We start from the raw sequence: 27,149 nt of genomic DNA, 5'->3' as shown, positions 1-27,149 counted from the left end.
GAACCTTGACTGTCCGGCAAACACATTGACAAATCTCCTCTGAACCCTCTTGAATACTAATACATTTTCCCTCTAATGTGGTGATCAGATTTCCAGGTAATAATGACACATTCTTTAAATCAGTGATCCATTGCACTTTGTATATTATACAGTGCTCAGTTTTTAAAGGGAACCATGCAAAGTGCCCTTGTAAAGATGTCATCAAATCAAATAATGACTAAAACTGGTTCTAAGGGACAAATTGTACTTACTGCCGGATGAATTGAATGGCATCTTCATACTTCATTCCACATTCGATAAGAGCAACTGCTACCAGTACAGGGGCCCTGCATTGTGAAAACATCTGTATAAGCACAGAACACTGCCCCAACTTATAAGATGTTATTATCTGAAACACTACTTCAAAATTGACAAGCCACACCCTTCTCTGAACACTGCATTTTCTAGCACTCCCTGGAAAGAAACTTTTTCTAGTATCTCATTCCTCCATTGATAACCATGATATTTATTCATTGATATTGATAACCATTGATATTGGAATATAGTCATACATCTCTTGTCATAGTTATGGATACCTACTACCAGCACAACTGAAACAAATATATTTGTATAGGTTGTGTCAAGAAGAAAGCACTTAACGCATTCACTGCACATTCTTTAGTATCCACTTTGTCAACACATATTCTCCCAAATTCTTTTGAAGCCCTCTGTGCCATTTACTAAGTTTCAAACTTGTAAGTAATTAGGAAATTTTGACATTCAGCTCTCCCAAGTTATCTTAGTGGCTCTTTTTTGCAATTCTCTCCCTCAAATGCTCTGCCTGGTATATTGCTTTCATCAATTCTTCTCCCCTATTAGAAATGACCGAATGTTTGACTTTATAATCTTGTCCAGGATTGGTTTTCATAGACTGAAGAAACTACATAATTTCCTTCCACTGCTAGCAGCTTATTTGAATTCACTCAAGTATATACAGCAGAACATCAAGACATCACTACTACTACATTAACTGACAACTTCTCCTTAATAAAGGAATAGGACATTAGACCCTGGCCAGCAAAAGTTCTTGTATACATACCTCCCAAGGCCAGCAACACAATGGACTGCTACACAGCTTCCAGGTTCTTCCAAAAACTTAGTTTTAAGTAAATTTAGCCAATCATCCACAATTTTGCTTGGAGGTGGATCACCATCATCAAATGGCCAATCCTTAAAAAGATAAAACTACTTGTAAAACAGTTGACTTTATGCTGCAACAAAGAGGACTTTTCCATCAACCACCACAAATAAATAATATTTCAATTCATGGCTAGCACAATATGAAAGATAGCGATGATGAAGCTACATTTGATATCCAATAGAAGATGATCTATCTAATGAGTAATTAGTGTGCTGATATTTAAATGAATATAAACTCCACCCCATCCAGTTCCATTACTGATCTTAAGGTATTTTTTGGAAAATACTTAGTGATGAAAGGGAGGGAAATATTGTACAGTGCATTGGAAAAAAGTATTTCCCTACTTCCTTTTGTGCTACATTATTTACTATTGAAATTCTCTTCCCATTTGTTCCTCAAATATTCAAATGCTTGAATATTCATCATTTAGTTCTTTCATTTCCAATGAAGGATGAAATATTCACAAATCATTAAAAACCAGCAAGATCTGATTGAAACGTTCTGATTTTTTGTATATTGCGAAGGCCTTTGAAACCAAGATTTTAAAGAACATAAGACCCCATGACATTAGAGCTGAAATTACATCTAAACTTGAGGAGCACCGATATCCTTGAGGGCAAGTTTGAAAGAGCTGTGAAGGAGAGTTAAAATAATTTGATAGGGGGATGAAAACTAGAGTGATGGGGTGAGGATAGGTATACAAGCAAAATGCAGTGTGTAATGAGGTTGTGATGAAGGATAGTCAGATGATAAGGCAACACTGCAGTTAGTGGGATGAGTAACTATAACTTCGGCAAAATTGAAAAGGGTGATGAGAATAGGACTGAAGGTGTAATATTTGAATGCACGCAGTGCATGGAATAATGCAAATGATCTTGTTGTGTAAGTTATGACGTTTTGGGCATTACTAAGTCATGGCTGAAAGGTCATAGTTGGAAGCTTAATGTCTAAGGATACACAATGTATTGAATGAACAGGCAGGAAGGCAGAGGGGGTGGGGTGGCTCTGTTGGTAAGACAAAAATGAAATCAAATCCTTAGAAACAGGTGACATAGGATCGGAAGATGTAGAATCCTTGTGGTAGGGTTCAGAAGATACACAGATAAAAGACCCTGATAGGAGTTGTATACATATGTCTGAACAGTATCCAGTTTGTGGAATACAAATTACAATGGGAAATTGAAAAGGCATGTAAAAAGGACAAAATTATGATAGCCATGGGGCAATTTCAATTTGCAGGTAGACAGAGAAAATCAGGTTGATGCTGGATCACAAAAGAGCGAATTTGTAGATTGCATACAAAATGGCTTTTTAGAGAAGACTGTGGTCAGTCCATTGGGGAAAAAGGGAATTCTGGACTGTGTAATGAACCAGATTTGATTAGGGACCTTAAGGAACCCTTAGGAGGCAGTGATCATAATAGGATAGAATTTACTCTGCAGTTTGAGGGGAGAAGCTAAAGTCAGAAGTATCAATATTACCGGTGGAGTAAAGGGAACTGCTGATACAGGAGAGGAACTGGCCAAGGTTGATTGGATGGGATGGGAGCAATCTCAAAGATGAAGACGTATTCTAAAAAGGAAGGCTGTACCATGATTAGACTGCAATTAAATTGGAGTTGTCAGGGGTTGCTGGGCAATGCGGCTCGAAGGGCCCATTCTGCACTGTATTTCTAAATAAAGTTTTTAAAAAGTGGGCAGTTAAAGGATTGGGTAGCTTTTAAAAACCAACAAACGGCAACTAAAAAAGCCTGAAGAAGAGAAAACATGAAATGGGATGGTAAACTAGCCAGAAGTATCAGAGGACAGCAAAAGATGTTTCAGATATGTAAAAGAGAGGCAAGAGTAGATACTGAACCACCAGAAATGACACTGTAGAGGTAGTAATAGGTGACAAAGAAATGGCAAATGAATTTAATAAGTATATTGCGTCAGTTTTCACTGTGGAAGACATGAACAGTATGCCATAAATTTGAGATTGTCAGGGTACAGAAGTGAGCGTAGTTGCTATTACTAAGGAGAAGGGCTTGCGAAGCTGAAAGATTTTGAAGGCAGACAAGTCACCTGGATCAGATGGACTACACTAAAGTTCTAAAAGAGGAAGCTGAAGAAATTGTGGAGGTATTAGTAATTATCTTTCAAGAATCACTGGATTCTGGAATAGTTTCAGAGGACTGGAAAATTGCAAATATCAATTGGTTGGGAAGAAGTCCATTATTAAGAAAAGGTTTCAGTGTACTTGGAAGCACGTGATAACAGGCCAAAGTCAGCATGGTTTCCTTAAGGGGGAATCTGACTGACAAATACGTTGGAATTCTTTGAAGAAATTACAAGCAGGGTAGACAAAGGATTATTTGGATTTTCAGAAGGCCTCGGACAAGATGCCACATGAGGCTGCTTAAAAGGAGACCATGTTATTACAGGAAAGATACTAGCATGGACAGAGGACCTGCTGATCAGCAGAAGGCAAACAGTGGGAATGGAGCGACCTTTCCTAGTTGGCTGTGGGTAACTAATGGTGTTCCGCGGGGGTCGGTGTAGGGACCGCTTCTTTACATCTTGTATGTCCATCATCAACAATCCTCACCAAACAGGCCATGCTCCATTCTCACTACTGCTATCAGATAGAAGGTACAAGTACCTCAGGACTTAGACCACCAGGTTCAAGAACAGTTACTTCCCCTCAATCATCAGGCTTTTGAATAAATTGAGGATAGCTACATACATCTATTGATGTATGTTCCCACAACCAGTGATCTCACTTTAAGGACACTTTATCTCGCTATTTCATGCTCTCATTATTTATTACTATTTATTTATATTTGCATTTGCACCGTTTGTTTTCCTCTATGTTCTTGCTCTTTCATTGATCCTGCTTATAATTACTATTCTATAGATTTGCTAAGTAAGTCCCACAGGAAAAAGTATCTCAGGGTCATGTGTGGTGAGTTGTATGTACTCTGATGATAAATTTGACTTTGAACTTTGATGGAATGCACCGCGAGGGCAGTCGAATATCACTGAAATCTATCAAATATTGAAAGGCCTAGATAGAGTGGAACTGGAGAGGATGTTTCCTATAGCGGGGGAATCTAGGACCAAAAAGGGCCTAGAACAGCCTCAGAATAGAAGTACATTTATTTTGAACAGATACGAGAAGGAATTTCTTTAGCCAGAGGGTGGTGAATCTGTGGAATTCATTGCCGCAAATGGCTGTGGAAACAAAGCCACTGGGTATATTTAAAACAGTGGCTGATAGGTTCTTGATAAGTCAGAGCGTCAAAGGTTTTGGGGAGAAGTCAGAGGAATGAGGTTGAGAGAGAGATAATAAATCAGCCATGATGTAATGGCAGAGAAGACTCAAAGAGCAGAATCACCCATGTCATATAATCAATGTACTAGCATGGATAGAAGAATGGCTGACAGGTAGTGGGATAAAGGTGTCCTTTCCAGGATAGCTGCCAGTAACTATGGAGCCCTGCAGATGCTGAGACCACAACTTTTCATGATCTGGTTGAATGGGCTGATGGCACTACAACAAGTTTACACATAATACAAAGAGAGGTGAAGGACTTAGACAGTTTAGGAGAGCAGGGAAAATGTCAGAAGGAATACTGCACAGGGAAATGAGGGGTCACAAGGAAGAATAAAGGATGTTGACAATTTTCCAAATGAGGAGAGAACTCAAAATTTGGAGCCGCAAAGGGACTTGTGAGTCCTAGTGGAGAATTCCCTGAAGGTAAACTTGCAGGTTGAGTCAGCCATAAAGGCGGCAAAATGTTAAACACGAGATTCTGCAGATGTTGGAAATCCTGAGCAACACACAAAATACTAGAGGAATTCCACAGGTCAGGCAATGTCTATAGAAATGAATCGGCAGTCTTTTTTTTTTTACAGACCAAGATCCTTTATCAGGATTAGTAAGGAACAGGGAAGATACCAGAAGGTGTGGGGGGGGGGGGGGAGGACAAACTGGAAGGTCATAGGTGACGCCAGGTGGGTGGGGAGGGGCATCAAGTCAGGAGATGGGAGGTGAAGATTGGAAAAGGCAAAGGGTTGGAGAAGAAGGAATTTGATACAAGAGGAGTGTGGAACATGGGAGAAAGGGAATGAGGAGAGACACCGGGGGAGGTGATAGGCAGGTAAGGAGAAGGGGTAAGAGGCCAGAGTGTGGAATAGAAGAGGAAGGTGGGGGGGGGGGAAGGGAAAAAAGAAATTACCATAAGGAGAAATCGATGTTCATGACATCAGGTTGGAGGCTACCTACACGATATACAAGGTGTTGTTCCTCCAACGTGAAAGTGACTTTATTGTGGCAAAAGAGGATGCCATGAACCGACATGTCAGAACAGGAATAAGATAGGAATTAAAATGGTTGGCCACCAGAAATTCCGCATTTTGTGGATGGAACAGAGGAACCACGTCAGGGGTATGGGATACACTAGATGTCCCCAAGAGATTTGTAGCAGAAATGTTGCCTCACCAGGAATGAACTTTTGGGGTCCTAAACAAAGGCAAGGGAGGAAGTGAATAGGCAGTTGTGAGCGTAACGTAACATAAGATATTAACATTCATTTTCAAAGCTCTAGAATATTAAATCAAGTATGTAATGCTGAGGAATTAAGACATTTGTCAGAACAGATTTGGAACATTTTGAGCAATTTTGGAATTGTTGCCACAGAGGTTTTTGGAGGCCGAGCTACTGGGTTTATTTAAATGTAGATTGGTAATTTCTCGCTTGGTGGGGGGAGGTTAAGATTAATGTGGAAGGATGCAGAAGAATGAGATTGAAAAATAACTTGCCATGATTAAATGGCACAACAGATAGAATTCTGCTTCTATATCTTACAGTCGAATTGAAGCCACAGGAAACTATTTATCTCCCCAGTAAAATTATGAATCTACCATTTGAAAGTAGATACCCAAATAAATATATTAGCCACTGGAAACAAACTCTCACTATATCGTAGAGATGTTATGCTCACATGCAACGTTAGCATTCATATCAAGAGGACTAGAATACAAAGTCAAGGATGTAATGCTGAAGCTTTATAAGGCATTGGAGAGGCCTCACTTGGAGTATTGTGAGCAGCCTTGGGCCCTTTTTTTAAGACATCATGTGCTGGCATTGAAGAGGGTCCAGAAGAGGTTCACGAGAATGATCCCAGAAACGAAAAGGTTCATGTTTGAGGAGTGTGTGTTTGATGGCTGTGGGCCTGTATTCACTGGAGGTTAGAAGAATGAGAGAGGAATCTCATGAAAACCTATTGAATATTGAAAGCCCTAAATAGGGGTGGATATGGAGAGGATGTTTTCTACAGTGAGGGAGTCCAGCTCCAGATGGTCATCCCTTTACAACAGAGATGAAGAATTTCTTTAGCCAGAGGAGTTCACTGCCACAGATAGCTGTGGAGGCCAAGCCATTGGGTACATTTAAAGAGGAGATTGATAGGTTCTTGATTAGTAAGGACATTAAAGGTTACAGGTAGAAGGCAGGAGAATGAGGTTGAGAAGGATAATAAATCAGCCAAGATGCTATGGCAGAACAGACTCGATGAGATGAATGACTCAATTCTGCTCCGATGTCTTATGGCCTTAATTGCCTCATCACCCTGTGGTGCAATAGGTGATCACAGGAAATTTACTTTCTTGTCAGATTGCTTGACAGCATGTTGAACTGAATTAACAATCTTGTGAGCTTTAAGTTTCTGCAGTAGTTATGAAAAATTGCCCATTGCTTAATATATGAAATGTTAAACGCCATCACACATTATATCCAAAAAGGCAGCCGATAATGTGAGAGTATTACAAATACTTAGTTAATTGAGTAACATTTGCTACTGCCTTGCAAAACATGCATAATTCAAATGATTCTGTAGTTCAAGTAGATAATGGTTACTATTCTGATTTTACTAAACTTCACTAAAATTCTCAGCTAATTACACTAGCAGCATTTGGTCTGTACTGAGTTATGCCCTCAGTTCATTTGACAAATTTCCTTTATTTGGCCATGAAAGCACTGCAAATGTAAAGATTGAAGACTATTGGATAGATGTTAGGAAAACATACAAGGCCATTTAGTAACTAAATTGAAACTAATTAATATTTTGAAGCAAGTAAGAACTATAGCAAATATGCAAATTCAGACTTGCCAGTGTCAAATAATCCCATAAAACACTGAATGCTTTCCTTGGGACTGTTTCAACACAGTTCATTGGTGAAGAACAAGACTAAGAAACTTCATAATTCAAAATAAGCCTTGCAGAGCACAAGTGGCAGGACACCACTGTGAAAAACTTTCAGAACCTGCTATCATGAGATACTGTAAATATGTGGTAAGGCTCCAATAAAAGCAATTCATTGTGCTACTACTTTCACCAAATTACAGTGCAGTCAGTCAGGAAATTCTGTGCATTGCTAATGCATATCATTGGAACACAAGAGAAAACACTGTACTGATCAATTAATTTAACTAACTACAAAAACAAACCAATTTGAACATGGGTTAATTGCAAAGGTTTATACAACAGAAAACAGAAGAATGGATGCATTACACTGCAAATGCTACAAGGAATAAAACCAATTTTTGTGCTAAGACAACTGTCACAATTATTGTCAAGGACATTATAATGTCAAGCAACAAGGCCGTTCCACATCTAAAACCCTTCCTAACCAGACAACTTTTTTTAAACCTGCTACCAAGGCACTACAGAGTTTCAAAATGGCACAGCAAACTTGAATATGCTCCTAAATCAGTGAATTGAAGAATGTTTTCAGGTGTTGAAGTACATTCAAATAAGATTTCTTTTCTGTATATATTTGTTTTCCAGCACAGGAGTATAACTGACAAGATCAGCACTAAATGTACATTCCTAAACCGCCTTATGAAGGTGATATTGAGAGTGCCTCTCTCCCTCTTTCCATTTGCTGAGGAGTTGTGGAGAAATTCAACATTATGTGATCATTAGGAAGTATCTCATTACAACTTGTGAAAGGAGGAAAGACTGTTGATCAAGCTGCTGAACATCAGTGGACCAAAGACATGGCTCCAAGGAATCCCTGAATGATGTCCTTGAGCTGGGATTAAGATATATACAAATAGATAGAGCTAGGGTGTCTAAGATCTTTGTACAGTATCATACATTACCTTGCTCCAGTTATCAAACACTTAATACTACTGAGCTAATACAAAGCTAAGTACTCTTATTTCTGTTTACCAGCTACCTTCCTATTTGAATCAATACATAGTACTACATGCCAGGTTGTTGTTTGATTGGTCTCTGTGAGAACTTTCTCAATTTAGACATCAATATCTATAGGAATGTGGCTTTTGAGAAACCTCATGTGTTCGCAAGAGTAAGCCATTGCTTACTCTGAACTGGTTTTTGACTTTCACTTGTAAAAATTCACATTATGGTTTTAAACTTCCATTTAGTAAAGTAAAAAGCATTACTTACTATTACTACAATGCCCTCACTCTCCAGTGGCCTCTTATCATATGTGGTATCACATACTCTCACAAGGGTTGTTACACCATACTTCTGTAGCTCCTAAGGATGGAAAAACATAAGCAACTCACTATTTAAGAATTATAACTGATAAAACATTTTGGGTGATGAAAGAAATCATGGAATCTACATTGTTTTCCTATTTATGATCTTAGGTTCAAATGGAATTGAAGCCGAGATCTTTGTGGCTTTGGATTTTCATATAAGCTCTATGGACTCACATGAAATAGATACTCTCCCAGGAAATCAGGGGCTATGAAATCTGTAAGCTCTTAATTTGGCCATTGCTGTTGCATGATAGTAGCTTAAAATAAGAAAATGTTTTATTTATTTTTGAAGTTGATAAAGCATTCCTGATTTACAGCAAGTATTAAAAGGACCCACAAGGGCCAATCAACCCTTTGGCCTGTACATGCTTTGCAGATGTCTACAAACAACTGAAAAAAAAACTAACCACAAACAAGCCCACCCATGGCTAGTTGCTCAAATACCCTGATTTGAATTCTTTTACCCAGATTGGCACCCATTAGTTGCTGACAGATAATTGACTATACCATTGTTCTCCTGTTTGTCCTTTGATAATACAACTTCCATGAATTGGAAACTCATTTCGAACATTTGCTTGTTTTTCATCTACAGGGCTCCTAGCTTCCAAACACCATCTGCAGTTCTGGCCTCCAAATCTAATTTCCTCATCAACAATGGCACCGATGCTTCCAGCTAGCTGTGAATAAATTAAGCTCTAGAATTTGGTCAGATACCTCAGTTTCTCTTCATTAGATTTAATTAATCTTGAAATTGTTCAACTGGAAATAAAAATTCCATATCCAACATGATCCATGTGATCTTAAAAGCAGCAATAAAAAGAGATCAATAATAAAAAAAGAAAAATCATGTTTTAAGAGTTGCTTACTTGGAAAATTACTACTACAAAATACCCAATCTCTGACCTGCTCTATTATATGTAACATCTAAGTAGATCAAATTTCTTATTATGGTCTTGGCAATGGAAAGGCAAAAAGGAATTATAAAATTATGCACAAACAGAATAAGATAGAAAACTAATAACTTCTCTATCCCTTTCTATCCATTAAAATCTTCTGCAAAGTCTAATCAAGAATAAGATAACTAATATAGCAGATGGCTTTAGTTTCAAAATTTCCAATTCAAAACTAAATCTGTCTGGAAACCAGTTCAATGAATTATTAAACCTGAAATTTCCCTTTCAGAAATAAAATAAAATTGAGAACCAAGAGCAGCAGCAGCCTTTTCCTTTGCAGATATATAGCACATGGGTTATGAAATCATGGAATTATGTTAAATGCCTAGCTTAAATTAGGATTTGAGGCTTGATAGATTATTGAAAAAAATGGAACTAGTTGAGAAAGAAATAATCTAGACTATTTGGATCAGTCTATTTCATTAATGTAATTACTAATAATTAAAATTTCAGTTCCTATGAATATTCATCACTTTCTCTACCACTGATGCCTAGGATCTTATATCATGCAAACTTTTTCACAGATGTTAACAGTATGCATTGGATATCTCAAATCAAAAACAGCAGGCATCAACATAGTAGGTTTGTTTGCCAATCACATTTAGATTCATTTTGAACATCCATTAGGTAACCATTCAAACACTAAACTGCAAACGTTATGTTTAGTTTTCATGACTCACCTCTATAAATGCGCCCAACGTGGCATTTGTAGGATTGTGGGTGATGAGAAATCTCATGTGTTTATAAGAAACTTCCACAGGTGCAGGGCGATTCATGCGGGCCATGGGGATGGAACCAGAGGCACAGAAGGTGGTTAGTAGTGGCTGTAAATGATCAGAATATCTCCAAACTAATTTCTGTGTACTGTCTTCATAGGATTGTAGGTTTCTTTTTGCAGCAAGCGAATGAAATATTCTTCTTTAAATTGTTTATAAAATTGGTCTCTACTTCTTCTTCTACGCTCTCCTTCAAACTATAAATACATCTACGTTCAACAGTTCAGTCACCCCATTTGGAGATACATTGCAAAGCAATAAGAATACAACTGGAGATACCAAACAGGTTAAGTCTGTTATCTCTTGGATACTTTTTACTCAAATTTGGTGGCTGGCAGGTTCCTCCTTAGATTTACTTGTCTGCAAAGATGTTATGTTGTGCTGGGCAATAGCCACTGCTGTTTCTCACAAACTCCATAAAAGTGTGCCAAAAGGAGCTGTTGAACCACTGAAAAAAAGAAGAGATAGCTATTTGAGAGCTGCATTGCTAAAAAAGCTGAAGTACAATATTGTCTGGAATGATACTCCTGTAGAAGAGCAAAATTGATAGCTTTGATCTCATTTCACCATTTGATCACTGACCAGTAAATGTATCTGCCTTATTTATGATGAGCTGCATGTAAAATGTCATATGACTAATATTTATTGTTTTCAAAATACTCTAACTCAGCAGTATTCAAAATAAACAGTGTGATGTATGAAATATCAGTGCTGGCCCCTCAGTTATAATACATGCCTGCTAAACAAAATAGCACCTTTCTTTTTGCTTTTCATGTTTTTTGATTAATAAAGCTAATCATCTTATACTTCCTGCACCTTTCTGCTAGGCTATATGAACACAGCCTCATGTATTCAGTCTTGATATTTATTAGCTTGACTACAAAGGGTGATTATGATATGAATAGAATATAAAATTAAAAACTTGTTAGTCTTTTATTAATATTCTGACTCATATGCTTGGTGATAATAGGATAAAACCTTCAAGAACAAAACTTCTTCAGATTCAGAACAGACATGGATCCATATCTTTTGAGTGCTGCCAAATCAAAGTATTGAATAATATTACAGTAATTACTCCTCACTGAAGGGATGCCAAGGCAGCTTTGACCTTAAGTTACTACATAGATAAATATCATAGGTTACACATTCAGTGCGAATTAAAATACCTGAATAATTCTTATGCAGAAAGTGACATATACTTTGCCATCCATACTATTTTCAACACAGCGCAAGTGAGATAAAGTGGAACAAAAAATCACTGTTTCAAAAAAAAAATTATATGTACAACCTGGATCACCACAAAAGAACTTTAACATACCTCAGCAATACTAGTTTTCATTTAACTTCCTTCCAATAAATGCTCCATTTTAAAATTGAACCACAGGGCACAGACAGAAGTCATTCCATCCATTGAGTTTCTGCCAGTTTTATTTTCTTACTTCTATAATTCCACATCCCTGTAACTTCCTTCAAATACAATGCCAATTCTGTTTATTACTAAATGTACTTGCATTACTCAGATTTTTTCCCAGTGACTATTCAGGTTTTATTGACGATCATAATTATTCTTTTGTTCCTGGGTATCTACTCTTTTAGCCACTAAAAACAATTTTGCTATGACAAATCCTTCATGATTTTAAGATAACCAATATGACAGGGGGATGGGAACCAGTATGGTCAAGCTGAGGATGAGCCAGCAGGTTTACAAGTAGATAATGGGTACAACATGAATGTAAGGAAGGACAAGTCAATGATTGAGTACAAATGCAGACAGAGCAAAGAGTTAAATTGTACCAGAGCAGCAGAATTCAAAAGGGCGAAGAATGCAGGACTGAAGGAGCTGTATTTCTTTTTCTTTTTCAATCTTTTTATTGAATTTCATATATAAAAAAACATAACATAATAATGAATAGGTTATGTGCACTAGACTTGAAATTGAATTAATAATAAGATAACAATATCTTATTAAAATATCAACAAAAAAATAGTACATTAATCAATCAAGCCTATAATAATTATACATGAAAAAAAGTAAGAATAATCATCAAAAGAAAAAAAAATTAAAAAAATACAAGAAAAAATATATATTGAAAAAAAAACACTAAACTAAACTAACATGGGCAATAATAACAGTTTATATGTATATGATAGTGTCAAAAACTCCGGAACTCCATACCAGAACAAGAATAAACAGAGAGAAGGTCTGGAAGAGGCCAAGTTAATTCATATGAAAGTGTCGAATGAACGGTCCCCAAGTTTCTTCAAATTTAATTGATGAGTCAAAAATAGTGCTTCTAATTTTTTCTAAGCTCAGATAAGAAATAGTTTGAGAGAACCACTGAAACGTGGTAGGAGGATTTACTTCTTTCCAATTTTGTAATATAGACCTTCTGGCCATTAATGTTACAAAGGCGATCATTCATCTAACCGAAGGGGAAAACTGGTTACCATCCTCATTTGGTATAACAAAAATTGCAGTAATAAAATGAGGTTGTAAATCAATATTCCAAATTGAGGAAATGGTAGCAAATATGTCCTTCCAATAGTTATATAAGGTGGGACATGACCAAAACATGTGGGTCAATGAAGCCACATCTGAATGACATCTGTCACATTGAGGGTTAATATGAGAATAGAATCGAGCAAGCTTATCTTTAGACATATGAGCTCTATGTACAATTTTAAATTGTATTAGAGCATGTTTAGCACATATATTGAAGTTCTTTTTCCCATTCTTGTTTAATTCTACCTGATATTTCTGGTTGTATCTTCATAATCATATTATAAATAAAAGCCACTAATCCCTTCTGACAAGGATTTAAGGTAAAAATCAAATCTGAAAAATCTATCAAAGTTGAATTGGGGAAAGATGGCAGAACTTTATGTAAAAAATTTCTGATTTGTAGATATCTAAAAAAATTAGATTTAGGTAATTTAAATTTGTTGGAAAGTTGGTCGAAAGACATCAAACTACCTTCAAAAAAAAGATCACGAAAACATTTTATACCTTTCCTTTTCCATATGCTAAAAGCTTGATCTGTCAAAGAAGGTTTGAAAAAGAAGTTAAGTAAGATAGGGCTATCAAGAACAAAGTTTTTCAGAGTAAAAAACTTAGAAATTGAAACCAAATTCGTAATGTATGTTTGACAATAGGGTTGGATATCTGTTTATTGAATTTAACTAAATCAGCAGGAAGAGAAGAACCAAGAACGGAGAATAGAGAATATCCCTGTGCATCATTGCATTCTAAATTTACCCACTGTGGGCACAATGGTGAATCCAAATCTAATTTCCAATATATTAAGTTATGAATATTATTTGCCCAATAGTAAAATCTAAAGTTAGGTAAAGCTAAACCACCATCTTTTTTAGATTTTTGTAATTGCCTTTTACTTAACCTGGGGTTTTTATTTTGCCACACAAATGAGGAAATTTTTGAATCAATGTTATCAAAAAAAGATTTAGGAATAAAAATTGGTAAGGCTTGAAATAAATATAAAAATTTCGGTAAAATCATCATTTTAATAGCATTAATCCGACCAACTAATGATAAGGATAAGGGAGACCATCTTGTAGTAAGTTGTTGAATTTGATGAAGCATAGGTAAAAAATTCAGTCTAAATAAATCTTTATATTTCTTGGTAATTTTTATACCTAAATAGATAAAGTTATCAGTAACAACTTTAAATGGTATCAATTCACTCTTATCCAAGTTTAGTTTATAACCAGAAAAACTACCAAATTGCGCCAACAAGGATAAAATAGTGGGAATAGACCTGACAGGATCAGAAATATATAACAGCAAGTCATCAGCATAAAGTGATAACTTGTATAACTTCTCATTATGGGTAATACCAAAAATATTAGGAGATTCACGAATAGCAATGGCTAAAGGTTCTATTGCGATATTAAATAATAAAGGACTTAAGGGACAACCTTGTCTCGTACCACGATAATTGAAAAAAAGAGGATCTGTAATTATTTGTAAGAACAGAAGCAACAGGTTTATAATATATTAATTTAATCCAATATATAAAGTTAGGACTAATATTAAAATTTCTCAATGCATTAATTAAGTATGTCCATTCAACTCTATTAAAAGCTTTTTCAGCATCTAATGAAATAACACATTCTGGGGGTGTGGGTGATGAAGTATAAATTACATTAATCAATTTTCTAACATTAAAAAAGGAATACCGATTCCTAATAAAACCAGTTTGGTCTTCTGAAATAATCTGTGATAGTAACTTTTCTAACCTAATAGCTAAAATTTTTGTAAGAATCTTAGAGCCTACATTTAATAGCGACATAGGGCGATAAGATGCACATAAAGTAGGATCCTTATCTTTTTTAAGAATTAGAGAGATAGTAGCTTCATAAAAAGACTGGGGTAATCTCTTCTTAGCAAATGCATCATTAAAGATTTCACATAACCAAGGGGAAAGCAAAGAAGAAAAAGTTTTTAAAAATTCTATAATATAACCATCAGGACCAGGAGCTTTCACTGAATTCATTGATGAGATAGCCTCTCCTATTTCGGCCATAGAAATAGGAGCATCGAACAAGCTACGATCTTCATCTGTCAGTTTGGGAATATTCAAATTGTTAAAAAAATTATCCATCTTGGACAGATCGCCATCAAATTCTGATTGATATAAAGATTTATAAAAATCTTGAAAAGTGTTATTGATTTCTTTATGATCAGTAGTCAGATTACCATCTTGTTTACGAAATTTAATAATTTGTCGCTTAGTCGAAATAGCTTTTAATTGGTTAGCTAACAATTTACCAGTTCGATCACTATGAATATAAAATTGAGCCCTGGTCCTAATTAATTGATTCTCAATTGAAGAAGATAATAATAAGCTATGCTCCATTTGAAGCTCAACTCTCTTCTTATAAAGTTCTTTGGTAGGAGTCACAGAATAAATCTTATCAATTTCTTTAATTTTATCCACTAATAAAGCAATATCTAATTATCTTTGTTTTCTTTTACCAACGAAATATGAGATAATTTGTCCACGGATAAAAGCCTTAAAAGAGTCCCAAAGTATTCCTCTGTCAATCTCTTCAGTATAGTTTGTTGAGAAAAACAAGTCAATTTGCTGTTTTATGAAGGTGATAAATTCTGGATCTTGAAGCAAAGTAGTGTTAAGTCTCCAAGATCTAGTATTATTGGAAAAGTCCGAAATCTTGATAGATAACTTCAAAGGTGCATGATCCGAAATGGCAATAGAATCATATTTACAATCAGTAACATCTGTTAATAAATGATGATCAATAAGGAAATAATCAATTCTAGAATAACTGTGATATACATGTGAAAAAAAACAAAAATTCTTTATCTTTAGGGTTCAAAAACCGCCATATTTCAGTAATTCCCGAATCAACCATAAAGGAATTAATAAGTAAGGCTGATCTATTCGGAAGAATTCGAATAGGTTTAGATCTATCCATCAAAGGATTCAGACAACAATTAAAATCTCCACCCATTATCAACATATATTCATTTAGATTAGGAAGGGAAGTAAATAAACATTTAAAAAATTCAGGGCAGTCAAAGTTTGGAGCATAAATATTAACTAGAACCACTTTTCGATTAAAAAGTGAACCAGTTATCAACAAAAATCTGCCCTGTGGATCAGAAATAATTTCATGATGTGTAAACGAAATTGAGGGGTCTATAAAAATAGACACGCCCCTAATTTTGGCGGTACAATTCGAGTGAAATTGTTGACACTTCCAGAACCTAAAAAAGTGTTGATTATCCTCCCTCCTAATATGGGTCTCCTGTGCAAAGATAATATTAGCATTTAGTCTATGGAATACTTTAAATATTTTTTTACGTTTAATCGGATGATTTAAACCATTAGTATTCCAAGAGATAAAGTTAATAGACTTATCCATCATGCCAATATTAATTGTATATATCATAAAAGGTTAAAAAGACACATAACCCATATTTCAGGAAGAAGGAAAAATGATTCAGGAGCAACCGGAGAACATGACACCTCAACAATATTAATAATTTAAAGTCGGCCCATAAACTAAAAGCAAAAAAATAAAAAGCAAAAGCGTGAAAAACGATCCCTACCCCCTCCCCCAACCCCACAAAAAAAACTAATACTAATATTACCCCCATTTTCAAGATGGCAACTCCATGAAAAGAAAGAAAAGAGACACTATATAACACCCAGATATAAATACAGGGTTGTAAAAAGAAAGAATATATATCAATCAAAATAAAAAAGTAATATAAAAAAGCAAAAGATCATTAAAAAAGGATAACCATTGAAGTTTAAAATAGTGTAACATGCCTTTAAAAAAGATTCCATATTCAAATATAAGAAAATGACGTTTCAAAAACAGAGACTTATGGGAAGAAGAAACAACATTTTGAAAAGACCATATTACAGAATATAAATGTAAATTCACCAATCTGTTAAAATTTTTTTTTAAAAAAAGGTCATCAAAATAAGATTAAAAAAGGATTCAAATACCACTACAATATATAAAAAAAAGGTCCAAAAATTCAAAACATTCGTCCCATTCTCAAATACAAGCAAATAAATGCTTACGGAAAGCAAAGTCTTATGGGAAGAAGAAACGACATCTTAAAAAATAAATCATTATTACAAAGTCTTAACATGTATATCCAACCCAGAGGGGAAAAAAATTAAGAAAAAAGACATTATAGTAAAATTAAAAGAGCATCTGTAAATCATGATAATAATAAAAAAAACAGGTCTACAGACCAAAGTAAAAAGCTATACCGCAGCTTCATAATTTAAAGCCTAAAACAAAATGGCATCTTCTCTCCAAAAATTCTTCAACATAGCACATAGTTCAAATTGTACTAGAAGACCGATATTCTTCAACAAATTTCTTCGCTTCTTCCGGAGTATTAAAGAAGCGCTGACTGTCATCACTCAACGTAATTCTGAGATTCGCTGGGTATCCTAAAGCTTGTTTAAGTCCAATCGAATGAATCTCTGCCATCACTGGTTTAAAAGCGATTCTCGCCCTCATCACCTCGAATGAATAATCTTCAACAATACGAAACTTGTTGCTTCTGTGAGAAACCATACCTTTCTGATGAGCTAATCGAATTAAAAGCTCTTTCTCCCGAGGATAATGGAGACGGACAATCACAGCTCGTGGCTTGTCTCTCGCAGCCGAAAATCTCGAAACTCTGTGGGCACGATCAATAGTAGGTTTAGCCCGCAAAGCGTCCTCGCCAAAAATTTCCCACAATAAGTTAGAGAAATATTCAGTTAAGTCACCAGACTCAACATTTTCGGGAAATCCGATAATACGCAAGTTCTGTCTGCGAGATCGGTTTTCAAGATCGGTGATTTTAAACTTATTCTGCTCCACTATTTTAGCAGTCGACCGTACCTTCTCCTCCAATGTTTTGATTGTACGTATTTTTTTCACAAATTAACTTGTCAAGAGTCGCAAACTTTTCTTCATGTCGTTCAATATCTGCTGCCTGCGATTGAAGCTTGGTATCAAACGATCTAACGACTTCTTCAAGCTCAGACATTTTCGCAGTAAGTTTATTTTCCAGACTTGCAAGTTTAGTGTCCAGAAGACTAGAGATTGCATCGAGAGATAGAGGGTCTTTAGACGATTTCTTAGATACAGACATTTTAAGTTTGAAAAAATTAAATCAAGTATTATTTTAAAAAAGAAGTAAATCGTAAATATCAACCCATGTAATTAAGTACGAAAAGATTTGATTAAAGGGTGATTATAGTTTAAAAACTGAAGAGCGCCTAAAAGGCAGATGTCTACGTTGCCATCTTGAAACTCCGCCAGCTGTATTTCAATGCATGTAGCATTCGGAATAAGGTGGATGAACTCATGGCGCAAGTAGAGATTGGTTGGCATGATGTTGTGGGCATCACTGAGTCATGGCTGAAAGAAAGTCACAGTTGGGAGCTTAATGTCAAAGGATATTCTTTGCATTTAAAGGACAGGCAGGAAGGCATAGGTGGTGGTGTGGCTCTGTTAGCAAGAGATGGAATTACATCTTCAAAAACAGATGACATAGGGTCAGAAAATGCTGAATCTTTGTCGGTGGAGTTAAGAAACTGCAAGGGTAAAAAAAACCATTCTGGGAATCATATATAGGCCTCCAAATAGCAGCCAAGATGTGGGGTTGAGATTGCAAAGTGAGCTGGAAAAGGCGTGCAATAAGGGTAACATCACAATTGTAATGGGGGACTTCAATATGAAAGGGGAATGCAAAAATCAGGTTGGTGTCAGATCGCAAGAGAGGGAATTTGGTGAATGCCTACAAGATGGCTTTCTTGTGCTTGAACCTACTAGGAGAAAGGCCATCTTTGGGTGTTGTGTAATAATCCAGATCATATCAGGGAGCTTAATGTAAAGGAACCCTTAGGGGAACAGTGATCATATTATAATTGAATTTATACTGCAATTTGAGAGCAAGAAGCACAAGACACATGTATCAGTATTGGAATGGAATAAAGGAAATTACAGAGGCATGAGAGAAGAGCTTGCCCAGGTGGACTGAAGGAGGATACTGGATGGCAGCGCAGAGATGACTGAAGTTTCTAGGGACAGTTCACAAGGCGCAAGATAGACATGTCCCACAAAAGAAGTTGTTTACAGATGACAGGGGTAGGTAACAGTGACTAACAAGGGAAATCAAGGACCGCATAAAATCCAAGGTAAGACCATATAAGGTAGCAAAAGTGAGTGGGAAGTTGGATGATTTGGAAGCTTTAAAAGGGAGGTGAGAGTTTATATTGGACTACTGGAACATGAAGCTGGTGAGGTAGTAATGGGGAACAAAGAAATGGCAGATGAACTTAATGAGTGCTTTGCATCAATTCTCACTGTGGCAGACACTAGCAGTGAGCTAGAGGTCTATGAGTGCCATTGCTATTATAAAGGAAAAAGTACTAGGAAACTCAAAGGTCTTGAGGTGGATAAGTCACCTGGACCAGATGGACGATACCCCTTAGTCCTGAGAGAGGTTGCTGAAGAGATAACAGATACATTGGTCATGACCTTTCAAGAATCACTTAATTCTGGCCTTGTCCTGGAGGACTGGATAATTGCAAATATTACTCCACTCTTCAAGAAGGGAGGAAGGCAAAAGAAAGGAAATTATAGGCCAGTTAGCCTAACCTCAGTGGTTGGGAAAGTGCTAGAGTCTATTATTAAGGATGAGTTTTGAATTACTTGGAGACTAATGATAAAATAAGTCAACAGTCAGCATGGTTTCTGCAAAGGGAAGTCATGCCTGACAGATATGTTAGAGTTCTTCGAGAAGGAAACAAGCAGGGTGGAAAAAGGAGAGGCAGTGGATGCAATTGGATTTTCAGAAGGCATTTGATAAAATCCTATGGCATTACAGGAAAGATACTGGCATGGAGAGATGAATGGCCGACAGACAGGAGACAGTGAGTGGGAATAAAAGGGGCTTCTTCTGATTGGCTGTCAGTGGTGTTTCTCAGGGGTCAGTTTTGGGACTACTTTCACACTGTTTGTCAATGATTTAGATAATGGAATTGATGACTTTGTGGCAAAGTTTGAAGATGATATGAAGATAGGTGGAGGGGTAGATAGTGTTGAGGAATCAATGATATTGTAGCAGTGAATCTGTGGAAAGCTCTGCCACAGAGTGTGATATACTTAAGACGGAAGTTAATGGTTTCCTGATTGGTCAGGGAATCAAATGATATAGCGAGAAGGAAGGTGTATGGGGTTGTGTGGGATCTGGGATCAGCCATGATGGTACAGCAGAGCAGACTCAATGGGCTAAATGGCCTAATTCTGTTCCTATATCTTATAGTATAAATCGCTTCTCATTCTTCTCTACTTTGAGAGCCACCCAAATTGCTGCAGATTAGCTACTTAGCTGCAATCCTTTATTCCTGGAAAGGAAAAACTTTATCACCCACTCCAAACCCTGTAGTGCCTAAAATGTATAATAACAATGGCCAAGTTAGCATCTAATCAGAATCAGACTTTAATCGCCAAGTACCTGTGCACATACAAGGAATTTACTTCCGGCAGATGTTGTCTCTCTGCTCATGACAATAATAATGATAAATATAAATGAAAATATAAATTATACATACAAGTAGTGCAATCCAAGTAATAGTTAGCCGACAGTTAACTGTTCAGCAAAGTGACCGCAGTAGGGAAAAAACTTCTCCAGTACCTATTAGTCTTAGTCTGGAGGGATCTGAAGCGCCTACCAGACGGAAGCAGTTCAAACAGTCCGTGCGCAGGATGGAAGGAGTCCTTTATGATGTAGAAAACTTTATGATTGACATATTTATGTGCATTGTATTTCACCTGTGATTATCTGCCCATTAAACAAACCCATGTCCCTTTGAAGCCTACAAGAAGGTAGTAGATACAGCCTAGTCTACCACGAGTAAAGCCCTCCTTAGAATTGAGCACATGGAGCAACGTCATAGGAAAGCAGCATCCATCATCAAGGACCCCCCAATATCCAGTTAGTACAGGAGAATCAGGACCCTTACCACCAGGTTGAGGAATATTTATTACAGGTGTCCACGCTTTACGAATGTTCCCTTTACACTACTTCACTTTTATAAAAGACCTAATTAGTAATCTGTTTTTGCATTACAAAGAGGATTTTCACTTTTACGAAAATTTTTCCCATATAAATTAATGGTTCTTCGCTTTAAGCCATTTTGGCTTAAGAAAGGTTTCATAAGAATGCTCTATCTTTGTAAGGGGGGGAGACACCTGTACCTCTTAACCATCAAACTCTTAAACCAAAAGGGATAACTTCACTGATCTTCATTCATCCCATCATTAAATTGTTCCAACAACCTAGGACTCACCTTCAAGGACTTTCATCTCACAGCCACGATATTTATTGCTTTATTATTTTTATATTATTATATATTATTATATTATTTCTTCCCTTCCCCCCCTCTTTCTTTCTGTACTTGCAGTTCGTTGATCTTTTTTCCTTAGCGGTTGTTGTCTTCCTACTGGGTGCAGTCTTGCATTGGTTCTATTGTGCTTCTTGTACTTATTGCAATTGCCCTCAAGAAAATGAATGTCAGGATTGTATATGTTGACATATATACTTTGAGAATAAATTTATTTTGAACTTAAGTATATTACTATTCTAAATAATCATTTCTCTTCCCAAGTTTGTGTCATAATAAAATTTTGAAATTGTGCCTTGTACATCACAATTCGTGACACTAACAATAAACAAAAAAAGAAAGCAGCGATTTCAGCTAAAATCTGGGGAACTACCTCCTATTTAATTGAAAAACAGTCTCCCCCCGCAAGGGATTTCCATCCATCATAGATATTTATATCGCTGTCAATACCACATATTATTCCACGGCCTTCAATTTTTCCAGCAGCCAAATCTGTGGTACTTTATCCAAGTTTGTATGCATATCAACTGTATCCTCATTTCGCTCAACAACTTGGGCTGCCAGAGCTGGATGAGATGACTTTACCCATCTACTTTAGTTTTTATGGCTTGGCTTATACAAAAATATTTACCAGTCCATTACTGGTATAATATCAGAGGTTAAGTTATTAGATTATTATCCAAATGCACTCTTCTGATCCCGAGACATTCCCATAACAGTAGGAAATTTGAATTCACAAATGCAAATTTAGAAATATTAAGATAGTATCAGAAAGGATGACAAAACTACCAGAGTCCTAAATTCCCCCTGTCTTAAGGAAAGAAGTCTACCATCCTTATCTGATCTGGCCTTTAGATCCACCAATGTGATTGATTTAAATTACACTTTTATGGGGGGAACTAGGACATTTATTGCTCATACTATTGTTTTTAAAACAAAACTGATCATAAATACAGTCATAATGATGACAGAAAATAAATATACAAGAGGAAGTAAATTTAGTTCACATTTATTCCCAAGGAACACATTATGTTTTCAACCATAATGCTCCAGTAGAACTTTCATTTAGATGCTTTAGTAAAGGGAAAAATCTCTTCTGGAGATAAATGTACAGTACATGGCTGGGGTGAACAGAAGTCTTTCCATACAACAACACTGTCATTTGTTTCTTTCAGCTGCTGTTCTGCATGGAAGGGGCTGTTCTTCCAAAAGTTGCTATTCCAATCAAAAAAGTCCACTGCTCTGCTGAACAAATACAGATTTATGACCTTGAGGTGCAACATTTGGAAAACTGCTAGAAATACGCAGGTTGCTGCTTGCAGTGGTGAGGGTAAGGCGGCTTGTTTAGCCTTGTTTTTCCCCACCAAAATGCTGCTTATTTTTAATTCACTGGACCAAACACCATCAACTTTTATTAGACTTCATAAAATGTCATCAAGCAATAAGATGGTGATGATAAGTCGTGACTTTTTCATGCAGCTCTGACGGGGATCATGAAATATATCTTTTTAGGATTACTACAACTGAAATCCACAGCCACAGCCATGGGAACTTCAGTAAGCAAAATAATCTTAGATGTTTAAAAAAAAAATCTATCTTTACTTAAACTCAGCAGATTCCTGACTGCATTTTCCCTTTAATTAAACTGAAGTGCAGAAGAGGAGCAGGTCTGCAGGTATGTTTGGAATGTAAAGGTCTTAGACCCCCACTTCCAACTATACTGTTGGCAAATGTACAGTCTCTGGAAAATAAAACTGAAGACCCCAGAGGAAGATTGCAGTACCAGGGAAACATCAGGGACTACTGTGTATTTTGCTTCACTCCTACCATTTTGGATGCAGTGCTGCAACCTGATGGCTTCACCATTCTCCGCAATGACAGAACAACTAATACTTTTAAAAATAGAGGAGATGGAGTATTCTTTATGACAAAGTCATCATGCTGCAAAGGCATGGTGACTCCAGCTCAATCCTGCTCACTGACCTGGAACGTATGCTAAGTGTCACCCATTTTATCTGCTGAGGATGTTTTCTGCTGCCATCCTGGTAATGGTGTACAGTCCACCTCTGGCCAATGACAGGCAGCTATTGAAGGAGCAAAACACCATGATCAGCAGACACAAAACAACGCAATCAGAGGTGTTCCCTACCATTACGAGTGATTTCAACTAGGCCAGCTTGAAGGAGTCCCTGAACAACTAAGACCAACATATCACCCATGCAACCAGAGAATCAACACACTTGACCACTGTTAAACCACTATCAAGAACGTTTACTTTGTCATCCCACACTTGCACTCCAGAAAGTTCTATCACCTGGCTGTTCTTCTACTCCTGGCATATAGGCAGAGACTAATGACCATAGCACCAGTGGTGGTGTATGGTCAAGGGAGGCAGATGAAAGCTGAGTCGGTGGACTGGACAATATTCAGGGATTCACCTTTGAATCTGAATGAATACTCCACAAATGTCACCGACTTCATCAAGACATATGCAGATGAGTGAGTGCCTTTGAGAAAAAACCAGATGTATTCAAACCAAAAACTGTGGATGAACCAGGATATTTGTTGTCTGCTGAGGGCTAGATTCGTGGCATTCAAGAACAATAGTCCAGAACTATACAAGTAGTATAGGTATGATCTACAGAAGGGTTTAAGGGTGAGAGAACAGTATACAGTTGACGTTTGAGATGGAATCAGATGCACATCAGCTCTAGCAGGGTTTGCAGGTCATTACATCCTACAAGGTGAAACCCAACCCAAGACCGTAAGGCACAGCATCAGAATTATAGACTATTTGGTCCATCAAGCCTGCTGTGACATTCCATTAAGGCTGATTTATTATCTCTCTCAACCCCATTCTCCTTCCTTCATCCCATAACCTTTGACACCCTGACTAATCAGGAACCTATTTACCTCTGCTTTAAAAATACCCAATGACTCAACCTTTACAGCAATGAATTCCAAGGATTCACTACTCTCTGGCAAAAGAAATTCCTCATCTATGTTATGAATTGAGATACCACTATTCTGAGGCTGCGCCCGCTGATTTAAGCCTCACCGACTATAGGAAACATCTTCTCCACATCCACTATGTCTAGGCTTTTCAATATTTGATAGGTTTCAATAAGATTCCACCCCCACCACCCCATCCCCAATTCTTCTAAACTCCAGTGAGTACAGGCCTAGCGCTATTAAATACACATTAACCTTTTAATTTCTGGAATCATTCTTGTGAATCTCCTCCAAACCCTCTTCAATGCCAGCATATCCCTTCTTAGATAAGGAGCCCAAAACTGCTCATAATACACAAAGTGTGGTCTCACCAATGCCTTATAAAGCCTCTGCATTACATCCTTGCACTTATATTCTATCACTTTTTAATGAATGCTAACATTGCATTTGCCTTCGTTACTGCTGACTCTACATCTCTGACTTTTGAATTTTCTCCCCATTTAGAAAATGGTCTATGTCTTTATTTCTACTAATGTGTATGACCATATACTTTCCCCTATACTACATTCCATCTGCCACTTTTGTCTATTCTCCCAATCCAAGTCCTTTGCAGATTCCCTACTTCCTCAATACTATCTGCCCTCCACATATCTTTGTATAATCTTCAAAATTCACCATAAAACTTCAATTCTGACATCCAAGTCATTGACATATAGAGTGAAAAGAAGCAGTCCCAACACCAAACCCTATGGAAACCACTAGCCTGTGGCAGCCAATCGGAAAAGGCCTGCTTCACTCTCACTCTTTCCCCCCCACCAGTAAGCCAATCTTCTATCAATGCTGACTCATCTTTTTCTCTCCAGTCCTGATGAAAGGTCTTAGCCTGAAACATCGACTGTATTCTTTTCCATAGATGCTGCTGAGTTCATCCAGCATTGGATTTCCAGCATCTGGAGCTCTTCTCTTGTTCTACCCATGCTAGCATCTTTCCTGCAACACTATGCGTTGTTATCTTGTTAAGCAGCCTCATGTGTGGCATCTTGTCAAAGGCCTTCTGTAAACATTATCCACTGACTCTTTGTCTATCCCGCCTGTTATTTTCTCAGAATTCCAGCAGATTTGTCAGGCAAGCTCCTCCTTAACGAAGCCATACTGATTTTGGCCTATTTTATCATGTATCTCTTAATTCCCTGGAACTTCATCGGTAATAAGGCTTTAATATCTTCCTAACCAATTGATATTTCTAATTTTTCAGTCCTTTGGAACCATTCCAGAAGCTAGATATTCTTGAAAGAGCATAACTAATGGCTCCACAATCTCTTCTGCTACCTTTCAGAACCCTGGAGTTAGACCATGTGCTCCAAGTGACTTAGCTACCTTCAGGGCCTTCAGCCTCCCAAGCATCCGCTCCTTAGTAATCGTAACTTTGCTTACTTCTGTCCTCGACACTCTTGTATTTTTGCCATTTTTCTAGTATCTTTTGATTTGCACAAAATACTTATTAAGTTTGTCTGCCATTACTACCTATCGAGTGTCATTTTCTATTGGTCCTATACCTACCCTTGCCTCACATTTACTTTTCGTATCTGAAAAAAAAACTTTTGATATCCTCTTTGATATTGTTGGCTAGCTGACCTTCATGTTTCCTCTTTTCTCTCCTTATGGCTTTTTTAAGTTGCATTCTGTTGGTTTTTAAAAGTTTCCCAAACCTCAAAGTTGCCTCTAATTTATACCTTCACGTTTACTCTTCAGCTGTCTTTCACTTCCCTTGTCAGACATGGATGCCTTATCCTCCGTTTAGAGTACTTCTTCATTTTTGGGATCTATCTATGCAATGCCTTCTGAATTGGCTCCAAAAGGAGCCAACTGCTGTTGTGCCGTCACCTCTGCTCATATCCCCTTTCAATCAATGTTGGCTAGCTCCTGTCCTATGCCTCTAATTCCCTTTGCTGATACAGTACATCTAGCTATCTTCTGCCTCTTAAACTGCAAGGTAAATTCTATCATATTATGATTACTGTCTCTTACAGTAATTCTTACATATTATGATTACAGGTTTTTTTTTACCTTAAACTGCTTAATCAAATCTGGTTCATTATACAAAATCCAATCCAGAATTACCTTTCCCCTAGTGGGTTCAACTGCAAGCTACAAAACTGTATTTTAAAAAGCCAGATTAAAATTTGTAGGCATTCTACAAATTCCATCTTTTGGGAACCAGCACCAACCTAATTTTCCCAATCTGTCTATTAAAATCCCCCAATAATTATCGTAGCATTGCCCTTTTTATATGTCTTTTCCATCTCCTGTTATAATTTGTACCCCACATACTGGCTACTGTTCAGTGGTCTGTAAATAACTCTGATCAGTATTTATTTATCCTTGCAATTTCTTAACTCTATCCACAAGGACTGTATCAAAGACACTTTCCACAACGACACTTTCCCATTCTATGTCACCTCTTTCTGAGGATTTGACTTCATTTTTTTTAAACCAGCAAAGACCCCACCATCTCTGTCTACCTGCCAGTCATTTCAATGCAAGGTGTTTCTTTGAATATTAAGCTCCCAACAATGATCTTCTTTTAGCCATGACTCAGTGATGCCCACAATGTCATTCTTGCCAATCTTCTAACTGCGCTATAAGATCATTTACCTTATTCCATATACTGCGTGCATTGAAATATAACACCTTCAGGCCTGTTCTCATTGCCATTTTTGATTCTGCCCACATGTTACACTTCCACTCATCTCACTGACTGCAATTCTGTCCCATCATCTGCCTGCCCTTCATCACAGTTACACTACACATTGCATCTACTTGT

At 37.0% G+C, this 27,149-nt stretch overlaps 1 protein-coding gene across 8 annotated transcripts in view; it reads right to left on the bottom strand.

Moving 5' to 3' along the window:
* Nucleotides 1–27,149, bottom strand: part of LOC132397163 (protein tyrosine phosphatase type IVA 3-like) — a 165,148-nt gene that overhangs the window by 8,170 nt on the left and 129,829 nt on the right. For 7 of the 8 annotated variants that reach the window (XM_059975599.1, XM_059975591.1, XM_059975608.1 and 4 more), the window contains 4 exons: nucleotides 10,368–10,911; nucleotides 8,637–8,729; nucleotides 1,079–1,209; nucleotides 252–326 (listed from right to left, as the gene is read on the bottom strand). In XM_059975599.1, the coding sequence (XP_059831582.1) occupies nucleotides 252–326; nucleotides 1,079–1,209; nucleotides 8,637–8,729; nucleotides 10,368–10,472 (404 nt within the window). In that variant the 5' untranslated portion in view covers nucleotides 10,473–10,911. The remainder of the gene's footprint in view (nucleotides 1–251; nucleotides 327–1,078; nucleotides 1,210–8,636; nucleotides 8,730–10,367; nucleotides 10,912–27,149) is intronic. The other variant, XM_059975618.1, reaches the window with a different exon arrangement.

Source organism: Hypanus sabinus, chromosome 1 (genome assembly GCF_030144855.1).
Source record: "Hypanus sabinus isolate sHypSab1 chromosome 1, sHypSab1.hap1, whole genome shotgun sequence".
Classification (NCBI taxonomy): domain Eukaryota; kingdom Metazoa; phylum Chordata; class Chondrichthyes; order Myliobatiformes; family Dasyatidae; genus Hypanus; species Hypanus sabinus.
The sequence above is the reverse complement of the archived record's forward strand: the minus strand, read 5'-3'. Positions and strand labels throughout refer to the sequence as shown.